The sequence below is a fragment of the Halichoeres trimaculatus genome, unplaced genomic scaffold, assembly GCF_033239565.1.
Source record: "Halichoeres trimaculatus isolate MK-OKI-2021-1 unplaced genomic scaffold, fHalTri1.1 fHalTri1_scaffold_18, whole genome shotgun sequence".
In the NCBI taxonomy this organism is placed as follows: Eukaryota; Metazoa; Chordata; class Actinopteri; order Labriformes; family Labridae; genus Halichoeres; species Halichoeres trimaculatus.
In genome coordinates this window covers 27,318,541-27,330,973 of record NW_027437196.1, presented here as the reverse complement: position 1 = coordinate 27,330,973, position 12,433 = coordinate 27,318,541, and the positions used below count along the sequence as shown (strand labels likewise).

At 41.2% G+C, this 12,433-nt stretch overlaps 1 protein-coding gene across 2 annotated transcripts in view; it reads left to right on the top strand.

Moving 5' to 3' along the window:
- The window catches only part of snx7 (sorting nexin 7), a 70,237-nt gene extending 58,139 nt beyond the window's left edge, over window positions 1-12,098 (top strand). For both annotated transcript variants that reach the window (XM_074694084.1, XM_074694085.1), the window contains exon 9: window positions 11,882-12,098. In XM_074694084.1, coding sequence (XP_074550185.1) covers window positions 11,882-11,962 — 81 coding nt within the window. In that variant the 3' untranslated portion in view covers window positions 11,963-12,098. The remainder of the gene's footprint in view (window positions 1-11,881) is intronic.
- The last annotated feature ends 335 nt before the right edge of the window (window positions 12,099-12,433 follow it).

Sequence of the window (12,433 nt, the reverse complement as noted above, 5' to 3'; positions counted from 1 at the left end):
CTGGTCTGGCTCAGCTTATTATGTCTGTTTATTATCGTAGTCAAGTTAAATACTTCTACTGCATGAACTGATTTTTGTATGGTTTGATTTATTTTGAAAGTCTGTTGGTGTTTTTAGGTAGTTTCCGTGCATGACTTCCTGTCCCACTGGATCTTCCCTACGTTGAATTTATACCTCACAGCTCCAGCATCCAACACAAAAAAGGATGGTTGCGTATAAGCTGCAATCAACCGAATCAGCCGCTCAGCCAGACTGCAATAGAGCAGATCCAGGGTGCGTCTCAAAGCTCCAAAGTTCCATCCTTCCTTCCTCCACATGCGTCATTCACTTGCGTCTTAGTCCCTCCCACCAGAGATGATGGAGAGACGCAAGGAAATGAGGAGAGGAGAGAGGATGGAGGAGATTCGTTTTTAGAGCAATGGGACATCCTGTCTTCCAGAGCGTCACATGAAGCAACATGTTTCATTGATGACGGCATCAGCTGATCACCTCTGGATCATCTGTCAGTCAGATCTAACAGCTGTTTGTGCGTCTGCACATGTGCGCTGTAATAACTCTGATCAAACAGAAACAGTAACAGAGATTTGTCTGTTTCTTTAACCAGTTTATCAAACACATTACCATGAAGAAAAAACCTGCTCTCTGTTTAGTCTGTGTGCTGTTTAGAAGCTCATATGGATCATTTTTCCGGTAAAATGCGTAATTGTGAGATTATTTATGAATTATTTAGCCTTTATCTAGAGCCCATCTGATCGTGACCTCTAAAACTTATTAATATAACCCACCTTATTGTGTCTTAGGAAGATATTATTTATCAGTCAGTTTTCTGTATTAATCCTCTGTTATATTGATTTGATGACGGTTGTGTTCAGTGTTTTGTGCTTTAAACTCACAGTGAACACTTTATTACCAGATTAATGATCAGTTTCTGAACGATCCTCTGTGCCTGTCCTCAGCCCATCTTTTCTCTCATTAAACTCTGTTGTGTTTGTGAAGTTTTATGTAAAGTCTGAGCTGCTGCAGCGTCCAATCAGAGAGTGATATTCCATATGGGGGCGTGTAGGTCAGTGAAAAGACTTCCGCAAAGCCGGCTCTCGTGTCTCCTCGATCATGTCTCCTCGATCAGTCTCCTCAATCCTCTCTCCTCTCTCCTCTGAGCGCAATTATTGCTTTGGGACAGTCTTCAAAATGGCCACTGGGAAAGTACTTCCGGTGTCGTGGAGGAGATAGGACGGAGGAAGCACGAAATCAACGCATTGAGACACAACCCCAATGTGATTTGATAGATTGACTTGAATGGAAATCTATCTGATCTGGTGCCATGACCAAGCAGAGACGGGGTGGACACATATCTGACATATTTCAGCTTTAAGGTTACCTGCTTCAAAAGCCCTCTTTCCTCTGATTGGCCAGCTCTCAGGAGGCAGTGCTAAGGGACGACCTTGGTGTTTGAGCCTTATGTGATGGACTCATCATTTTATCAAATTCCATTAAGGTCTAGAATGAAGTGTTTTGAACAGTTTACAGACAGATTTGGGGATTTCTACAACATCAAATATGTAGGGGTTTAAAAATTTGCCCACACTCAGTCTAAACATCCAACATTGTTACTTTATATCCATGCTTAAAGTGAAAGCAGAATACCCCCTCTTTAAGCTTCTAATGGTATATTCCAGTGACATCACACAAAGTAGCAATCAGTTTATTTGATTGGTGGTAAAATCAGGCTAATGGCTCCTCTAGATCACCTGAACCAATACTTTTCAGAGCATCTTTGACAGTGGGCCTGAGTTCACACACCTACAGGTCCAGCAGGGGAGGACGAAGCAGTGAGCCAGTCTGCACACTGCGGACAGCTGGTGTGATGTTTGACCTCAGATTTTAATCTATGTTCACACATTTATTGATGTCACTGAGAGAAGCACAGTTCAACCTTATCTTGCAGCGCCGCACCTTCACCTGCTGTGAGAAGGTTGACGTCCCGCTGTTTGCAGCATCTTAGCTGGGAAAATGCCCTCTGGTGAAACATGCTTGATATTTGCTGAATATTAAGTAATTTGGTGTAACAAGCTACATTAACTCAAAAGTTAAAGGCTGAGTTAACTTGAATATTCTGACTGTCTCCTAGTGTTTGGAGAATCACTGCAGGGAACCATGATGAGAAGGCAGGAAATGCATTTTTGATTTGAATGTGTCTGTGTGGAGGACTTTGATATCCAGCAGACAGAACAAAAGTCTATTAGATTAATAACAGCAGCATGGATTTCCTCTGTGTGCATTCTGCAGAGGAATCAATCTGCTTTCCTTTTCTCTCTGCCCTTTCTGTTGTTGTCAGATTAATGTGCTACAGTTTCCTTGTCTCTGAAGCTTCCTCTGTCGTCTTCTTTAAAAAAACAAGGCCGTGCTGAGTCGACAGCCTGTGAAATCCAGGCTCCTTGTACAGATTTAGTGTTCCACTAGAGCATCTGAATCTGCTTTGTTACAAACACGCTTAGTGTGATATCTGCCTCTGGAGCCAGAGGCTCTTTTGAATTGTACTGCAAAGATGACTATTGGTCGTCAAACACAGCAGAAGAGAGGAAAACAGTGTTATCTATGGTGAACTCTGGATGGTCTTCTGTTTCAGTTTCACACCCTGTGATGGATTGTGAAATTTGTGGGTGTCATAGATAAATTTGTTTTGGAAAACATTCGATGATGATTTTTTTAATTACCTTTTATCATCTGCAAAAGGTTCTAGTTTTCTGTGAATAGGTCATGTTCCTTAAACCAGTGAGGTGAAACACAGGACTGTGGAATTAAAATCCTTTAAAGTCCCTGTGAGGAGTTTGAAAGTGATCTTGAAAAAGTCTCCTTTTTAGATATATGCCCGATCTTAATCCACACTTTAAAATGAGATTATCAGCACCTATAAAGGTTATTTCGAAATGGTACTTATTAGCTTCCTGTTCTTGTCAAGCAGGACTCAACTGATTTGCAGCACGTCTAAGTCTAACGGCGTATTCAGACCTGGACTGTTTGGTCCACTTTAAACGGACCAGGGTTCGTTTCGCACACTGGCGCGGACTTTTCATGCAGGTGTGAATAGACACAAACGAACCCTGGTGCGGACCAAACAACCGGACCGAGACCCACTTTTTGAGGTGGTCTCGGTCTGCTTCCAAACGACCTCTGGTGCGGTTCATGGTTCTCTGGTGCAGGTCTGAATACAATCCAAGGTCCATCCGAACTAACTACAGGATACATGCGCCTTTTTGGTCTGTAAAGCCACCGTAACCTAACCGTCTTTAGTTCATACCTGATCCTCCGTCTTCTGTTTAGCCACGCTGTTGCTGGCATGTTGTGGGTCAGGACAGGCAGAGCATAGCGCCTCCTTGCTGCGCGCATTCGTCTTCACTGTTTCAAAATTGTAAACGGTGTTGTTAAGCCTTCTTTGAAGGAGCTGCTCTTGAAACTGAAAATGATTTTGCAGCTCTAATAAGAGCACAAACACATGTTTACCTCCATTTCTGGGTCTGTATTCTGTGTGCCGCCTTTGTCAGTGCTGTCCAATGAGAGCACTGATCGTCACACACGTGGATGGTTTTACAGAATATAGTCCAATTGCAAAAAGTACAATCTGAATACAAACCACACCAAATGAAAAAAATAAAGTCCGCCCTTTGGTCCGGACCAAACAAGTGGACCAAAGGACTTTTCTGGTCTGAATACAGCCTAAGTCAACACCACGCCAGAGTTAAGTAGTGAGAAGAGAGATCTGTGTTTTTCTCTGCTGAAAATGATTTCTGTGATTAATTTTGTAGTGATGGTGGACACTGGAGCCTAACTGTCAGACAGAAAAAGGACAGAAGAGCAGAATAAGGATTACAGGAGAGAGATAGAGCACAAGCTAAGGGCTAACACAGGAGCTAAACTGTTTGTGCTAATGTTCATTCCAACATTAATCGTATTTTAAAAAACTCACTTATTCAGCCTTGCTTTTGTGTAGAATTATTTCATTTTCAATGACTATTATCATTTAAATTTTTTAAGCAATTCTTATCATTACATTTTTAGTTTAGTATTTTATTGTCTGATACTTTATTCCATTTTTATAGTTTGCTTATATATTTGGATATAGTTCTTATATTTTTACATTTGATTATTTAAGGCTTAATTTTAATCTTTTAGAATACTTTTACTTGCTTTAAATATATTTTTAGTGTCTAACTCTGATGTCTCTTAGTTACATTGCTTTGCCTTTTCTTGTATCTGTTGTCATAAATTTTCCATATAACGGGCTGCTTCAACGTTTGCTGGTTGTCACGTTTCAAACCGTAGCGCTACCTAGCTGTACTGTTAAATACCTTACCTTGTTGGGTTGTATCTGGTAAAAAGTTGTCTCGAACAAAGAAAATTAGAATAAAAAATACACGCCTGGTTTAAGGTCAAATCTTTACAACAGTGTGCTTGAGACTCTGCGCCAGAAGGTGGCGATACAGTCCAATTAAAACAGATCCTCTTCATAGCATCTTTAAGAAGTAGTGATGTGCGATTCATATTCATTGATGATTGGTGACAAGTGACTGAAGGCTGGTCATTGATTTAAAAGTTTTCAACATAACCTAGGAGTTTTTGACGGGCTATGACACAGACTGATGTTTGCCAAGATGCCTCTTCATGACCTGCAGAAACAAACAAGATGTCTATGACAGGACTGAGCATGTCTGTACTGTCATTTTTAATACCTGAGGGTGAAGGTGCCACCTCCTCTTCCACAGCTGTGAGTAAGGAGGGAGCAGGGAATAGGTGGCAGACAAACATGCTGAAGAAGCAGCCTTGTAAATCCTCTCCAGCAGATATTTACGGTGTTGCATTCCATTATTAAAAGACAGCAGAGTCAGATTTATTGTCAGACAGCACTTCACAGAGGTTTATATGAACAGGAATCTAAAAGGCCCTGCCTGTAAAGAACACCATAATCTGCACAAACAAAAAGTTCCTCACAGGACCTTGAAGGAGCAAAAACTTCCTTATGTCTTGTGTTTGGCTCTTTCAAGGTGTAATTTGACCAATGACATTTCAGCCGCCTGAAAATCATTTCTGTGACAAAAAAGTGCAGCAGGCTCATCCACGGTGTCACTGAGGAGTTGTGGGTGCTGTCTGGGAAAAGTGGCTGTTAAATTGAGAGTGGACGGGCTGACGCTCTGACTTATTGCCACCTCTAAACAAACTGCTATTACCTTGGAGAAACTGCCTGTGCTGTATTGATGTGTGCTGACAGAGTGGAACCCAGGTTCACGGATTGGCTTTTGAGGGTGTCTGTGCCTGTTAGTGTGTGCTTGTCATTTTCACTTTCTGGTTGCATGGCTTCCTGCCTCTCCTGCTATCTAGATAACTGCTTTTATGCCATAAAAGTGTGATTTGCTTTGTCGAAGGCTTTGCAACACACTCACCAGCACATAGACACACACTCTCACACACACATGAAATGGGACTCTCTCAGTGCCTCTGTCAGAGCGATAATGTGCCTTCACTGATGAGATGGTGAGCCAGTTAGAGAAGAGAGATCAAAAGAGGAAGTGGAGGGAACTGCTGGGACAGACATTTAGGAAAGTTCTGAGAGAACTGCCTCATCTGAAGGTGCTTCTGAGGACAGTGGAAAAGAAAATCATCAGGATGGAAAAAAGGAAGCGGGATTATTGGGAGTTCACCTGATATTTTCTCAACCTAAATCTGAAATGTGATTTACTGCACAAACCAGAAAGTAAACTAAATCTGTGTGATGCAGAAACAGTGCTCTTTAATGATGTATTTTGGAAGTGAGTTTGGAAGTTTAGAGTCTATGCAGTGATCTCCACTACAGAGTCCCCACTGAGTAAAGAGACGTTCAAAGAAAAGTCATTTTTGGAAGTCTAATGTCTCAAATACACCTTCATACCATAGACTGTATGTAGAGTGGACAGCGTGGCTCCACCATTTATCATTGTACGGTTTTGAAGCCAAAATACCGCCGTCTCAGGCGCCACCATTGTAGCAGTTTGGAGCCAGATTCTGCACAGTAGGGACGACGAGGGATTCTGGGAGAATCTGTGTGGAGCTGGGTGACAAAAATAATATTTTTTTTTTCTTTCAAGAGTCTAATCACTTCCTTACTCTACCTCCCGACATAATTTACGATCCCCCCAAAAAATACATGAGAACGGCAGCTGTCAATCATTGTTAAATGTGATGTAAAGCCTCATTTTTAACCTCGTATAACTAATGAAAAAAAAACTTTTCAGAAAAAAGAGGACTTGGATACAAGGAAGCCAAATGATATCTTCAAATCACCATAAAAATCGGACGTGAGGAACATTTCTACCAGGTGTAATAATTTTTTAAAGTTTGACCACAGCCCATCTGGAATGATTGGAAAGCAGTATTTTAAAACCTATACTGCAGCCAGCCACCAGGGGGAGCAGTTTTTGTGAAGACCCCACTTCGAGCGGACGTCCATTTTTTTTACAGTCTATGCTTCATAGATGTTGGGCTGTAAAACCTTAAACCTGTTGACTCCTGGTCGGGCTCTGCTCATTATGTCTGTTTATCATCATAGTCAAGATAAATACAAACTGATTTTGACACAGTTTGTTTTATTTTGAAAGTCACTGGGTTTTTTGGGTAGTTTCCGGTCACAACTTCCTGTCCCTCTCAATCTTTCCTGCTCAACTGCAACAGAACGCATTCAGTGTAAGCTGACAAATTGACTTAAATGGAAACCTATCTGATCTATTGTGATGGAGCAGAGACAGGCTACAGACGTATCTGGTGTATTTCAGCCGTTATTTTGGTGTCCTGGGGGTACAGACTGTTAATTCAGACAACATCTATTTCTGGTGTCTGCTGAATGTCCATGTATGACATCCACTGTACCTCCGTCCAAAAGCTGTCCAAGTCAGGCCTCAGACCGGTGTCCCTCCAGTTCCAGATCCAAGTCCCAATCAACTGGGCTACTGATGACGCCATTGTGGCTGTTTTAGGCATTTTCATTGTTTGATCCTCCTGCTAGTTTCTGTGTCTAACTGTATTCCAGTTTCTGAAGGTGTCAGACAGTCCCTGTTCATTTCCTGTAGCTTCATTTAATTTTCTCAGCAGCAGATGGTAACTGTAAATACAGACAAAGGTGTTATACATTTCTGCGTCAAAGCTGCTGCTGCTGGCGTACAATCACCTTTTTTATCCTCCTTATTTCTCCTACGATAACATGTGTTACCCCTGACAAGCTCACGAGGCTCACTTGTTGCACTCTGTGTGTTTATGCTAGCCTGATGCTAACTGCCCCCCCAACCGTCCCTTGAATAACGGAATCGTCCCGTATTTGGACTTGAGCATACGCGTTCCGTGCTGAACCCATAAGGGGCGCACTTTGTCCTGTATTTCTCTGAGGGTCAAACATAAACTGCTATATATTTATGGTTTCAATGAAAAGCAGGGCACAGAAAGCGGCTCGCCTCGTGCGTAGCGCTGTCACTTCGTGTTGTTTGGGAAGAAGATAACACTGCAGCATGGATGTCGCCGGCATGGAGGCACAGCTCTTGGATGAGTGTAGCAAGCATAGACTGTATGGTAGCAAGAGACTAGCGCCCCCACCCCAGCAGCTGTGCTGTGTAGTGAGAAACTAGCCCCCACGTCTCCCCGTCCCATCCCGCCCCGTTCCGTCCCGTTTCGTGCAATCCCGTCCCATCCCGTATCCCTCTGCCTCAAAGTTGGCAACCTTACCCGAGACAAAGGTTTTGAATGACTGACAAGAGCGTTCACTCTATTCACTCAGTTCACTCCATTCATTCTGCTGTGGAGCAAACTCGCCCAGGTGCTGAGAGTGATGCACAGAGTGAACCCTCTCGTCATCCAGCTTGTTTGGAGAGAAGAGATAAGGAAAACAAACACGCATGCACATGGCGATATATTGAGGCCAGCAAAATTATCAGGTTCATTTGATTTATCATACGATTAATTGATTTATTAACGATCGTCCCAGGCCTAACCATAGTGTCTGTGTATGGAGCTTACACTCAACCTGATAGAGGTTGGGTGTAAGGGCTAGAACTAGGTCACCAGTCTCTGAACCAATGATTTTTTTTACAGCGTCCAAACTTTACTGAAACAGGTCTTGTTACATTGGCACAGATTCTTCTACAAACTAATGTTTTCTGCCTCCTACAAGATCCAACTAAAGTTAGCTGCAGTAGCTGAGAAAATTATTTCAAAGACTGAAATGAAAACGTAATTGCTAAGTACTGCTGTCTCCAGCATCTCAGTTTCATTTTTTTTTAGAAAGTGAAAACAGAACGCCTCTCTGTTACTGCTATTCTGTCTCTAGTACCTCTACTGCAGCGCTTCTACCAGGGAAACCCATCATTACCCTGCTCCACACTGCTCCACTTCAGACTTTAAAAGTGAGATTTGTAAAGGCTTTTCTTAGCACTTTAAACCAAGTATAACAAAAGAAAATTATACATTTGTGGCCGAGCAGAGCAGTGAGGTTTTTATGTGTTGCTCTGAGCGGTGAAGAGGAGGTGATGGAGAGGAGGTATGAGCTGGTTCCAGGTCTCTTCTGTAAATGTTTTCTCAGGCATACTTTCACAAGGACTGTTTGCAACAAGCTATGAAACCATGTCTTTGTCACAAAAAATCCAAACACCAAAAGTTACAGCCTGATACAATGAACCGATTCAAACCCATCATGTTAAACATGTCCATGTAGATTTATTATCAATAATCAGTAATATAGAGTAAAATGTTTTTAATGCAAATGTCCATTTTTATGCTGACGGCACCCTACTGTGTTGCCCTGTGCCAAGCCCAGTTCAGACCTTGACACAGTTACAAACAGTTTTCATGACTTAAAACTGGTTTTAAATGCAGACAAAACAAAAACCATGCTGATCTCTGGCGAAAAGTCAAAACTTCCAAACCTACCATCAGTCTACACCTTTGATGGGATGCTGATTGAACATGTATCCCATTACAGATACCATGGAATTTTAATCAATGATGCTCTAACTTTTAATCCTCACATTCAGCAGCTTGTAAAAAGTTTGAAGCCAACGAAGAGTGTGAATCCTAGGTCTGCTTCCACCTTATCTCTTCAGCTATATTGTACAGAAAAGTGCAGGAACTCATGGTCTCTTTCAAGTTTGCAGCGATCTGTTAGAATCCTGTTGGAGATAAACCATAATATTGACTTCAAAGACAATAGGGTACACTGCAGAGCAAGACCCAAAAATTGGATTTTCAGTGATATTACCTCCCATTATAAACAATACTTTATCTTACTTAATAGCCCTGCAGCAAAGAAATGCATATTAACTCCCTGGAAATCTGAGAAGCCACTATCAGTAAAACATTGGATAAACAAACAGGTGTCTTATTGTACTCCTAAAAAAATTTAACAGTGTAAGGAAAAAACTTGAGATTCATTACCTGGATTAAGCTGAATATGAACATACAAATGTACACAAATATGAAAAAGGAAATGAAGAGTCATGCTAGGGAAGGAGGGGTTCATGATAATGTAAGTTTCAATTTTATATATATTTTTTTGTTTGTATGTTTGTTTTAACGTTGCTTCAAGATTCGTAGCAATTGTTGCATTTGAAGATATTGCAGGTGATGAACATTGGATTTGTGTGCCCTTCCATTCCTTCACAGTTACTGCTTTAAATGTGTGTTGTTGTAAGTGTCATCACAATTATTGATTATGTTGTTGATGGCATTGTTATTCGAGCAATTGTACTGCACTTGTTTCCAAACACTACAGAAATGATTGGTTGATACGAGGATGTACTGAGGCATGTATGCTAAATATATTCAAGTTTGTACGTCAAGACTTTTATGATCATTTTTGTCATTTATACATGTTTTTATGTTAATTTTAAACAGGCCACAGGATGTTGATATGATGGTGGATTCATCTGTAAAATTTGTGTTAGGCCAGTTCTGGTATTGGTATCGGGTTGATACCAGCCTTTTTTCAAGGTATCGGTACTCATGAAGGCTGCCGATATCAGAAGCTGATGCTCATTGCAAAAATATTGTACATCGAGTAAAGGCAGGTTCACACTACAGGATAATGGGGCTGATTTTTGTCCCGATCTCCCACTTACGATCAAAGCTAGCAAAGACCTGATTGTCTGATGAAGTCATGAGTGGTTTTTCTGTGGTGTGGGGTGTGTTAAGAGTGATATTTTTCTGGTTGGAGTGGCTCAGAAGGCCTCCGATTCAGAGATCATTGATAATGAACATGTTTAATATTTGTGACTAAAAATCCTGTAGTGTGTGGGGCGTTTTGAGAGGAGCCGAGCAGGTAGCGTGTGTAATTTCACGTGTACCTGGGCAAAGCCAATCAAGACGCAAGCTGACACAGCTGACTGACCAAAGAGGAAGCAAGAAATCTGTCTGTAATACTTATAACAACTTTACTCACCTCCAACTCACATTGTTGAGTCCGAAAACATACATATTTGCTTTTTCCTGTACGTCTGCCTTTTTGTGTAAACAGAAGTCACGTTTTACTACAGGACATTTGGAAAATTGAGCGTGAAGAAGCTGAAGCTCTGCTGAAGGATCTGTTAGTGTGTGGTGTCTTCAGAGTGCAGACCATACACTGTAAGATCAGGAGAGAGAAATCTGGTGCGATCTGTTTTTTGTTTTCATCAAGTGTGTGCTCTCTAAATGTGTGAAGTTTTGGAGAATCCTGTATTGTGGACCAGCCTTAAGTCATCTTCACCAGTAGTTGACGCCACTTGCTGCAGTTTGAAACCACAAATATGCGTCAGATCCTGTTCAGACAACACAAATTAACCAGAGAGAGTTAGCAGTTGAACTGTTTCATTTTACACTTTAGTTTATTTAAAAAAATACTTCATTTCTGGCAGTTGTTAGTTTTATTTGCACTTTTGTTTGGTTAAAAAAAAAAAAAAAAAAAAACTCAGAGCGTTGTTCGTGTTTTATTTTGGACTTGATGTCAGAGTGACTGTGCTGTCTTTGTTCAAAATGATCTGTCGCTGTTAATTTAAATTTTATGTATTAAAAGTACTAGAAGTATCTGTACTGGGTATCAGTGAGTACTTGTACTGGTATCTGTCTGAAAAAAGTGGTGAACATCCCTAAAACAAACCTTTACAAAAACAAAAAGAGTTTGCAGCGCCCTCTAGCAGGAACAATCCACAGAAAGGCCTGAAACTTAGTGAACTGTACTGTCTGGATTCTTTCAAACAGATCTTTAATGATTTTGAGGCAAATTCATCTGTCTGCAGTCGTCTTGTCTGACGTATGATGTTTTTGAATCCTGGAGCTATTTGTCATATGTCTGTGTATTTGAGTCTGTGGTAAAACTGTTACTGTGCTGCTGTCTTGGCAAGGATACTCTTGGAAAAGTGACTTTTAATCTCAATGAGTATTTTTTCGTGGTTAAATGAAGGTTAAATAAAAAAAATAAGGAGCAATTTCACCAAAATCCACCTTTATTTTAGATAAATATCAAAATGAAACCTGTGGGTGTTAAGACTTTGACTGTTGAGTTACGTTGGACTGAGCACAGCAGTTAAAATAATGTGTAACGGCTCATAAAAGCCAAAGCAGTTCATTCGAATGGTCTTACTCTGAACGCAGCTTTAAATGAGGTTGATTTTTCTCTCTGTTAGTATAAAATTCAACAGAGCTTCAGAGAGAAGTGGTTGAAGGATGTGTTGAAAGTAGAATAAACCCTGGAGGAAGGTGGTTGGCAGATTACCCCAAATTGACCCATTATCAGAATAGGTGTTTTGGATCTGTCTAAAACATACATGGGGGGATTAAACTTTAAAATAAAACCATGTGATGATGATGATAATGATGATTATGGTGTGCTCTCTTTCAGTGCCTGGCTGTGTGGGAGTCGTTTCTTCTCTCTCAGAGACCAGAGCCAAGGGAACAGAGAGACATGGAGGATGCTGCTTGAAGAGTGGAGATGATGGCTGCATGGAGGAGCCTCCTCTTTCATAACCACAGAAACTACACCCCCCTTTGTCTTTCCAGCACAGCCAAATATAGACTTCAGTAAATGCAAATATGTTCAAAACCACACGCTACTTCTCACTGTATCTTCGTTTTGTCTGGCCAAAGTAATGAATAACATTCCAGTGAAGACTCTGCGACACTAAAACCAGCCCTGTGATTGAAACGCCCTCCGCTCTCGTGCCTCTGTGCCCACTGTTATAAAAGAGAGGACTCTTTTTGTACCACAGTCCTTGAGTGAGATTAAGTCTGTGCTGCATTTCAGAGTGTGGTGCCCCTACATTATCGTAACCAGGACAACAAATCTAAAGGTGACGGTTCTCTTTTGACGCAGTCGTCATGGTTCGGCCTTCAACCAGTCAGAAAAGATGACTTCTCTGAGTTTAAACAGCTAGCTGCTTGAACCATACCAATG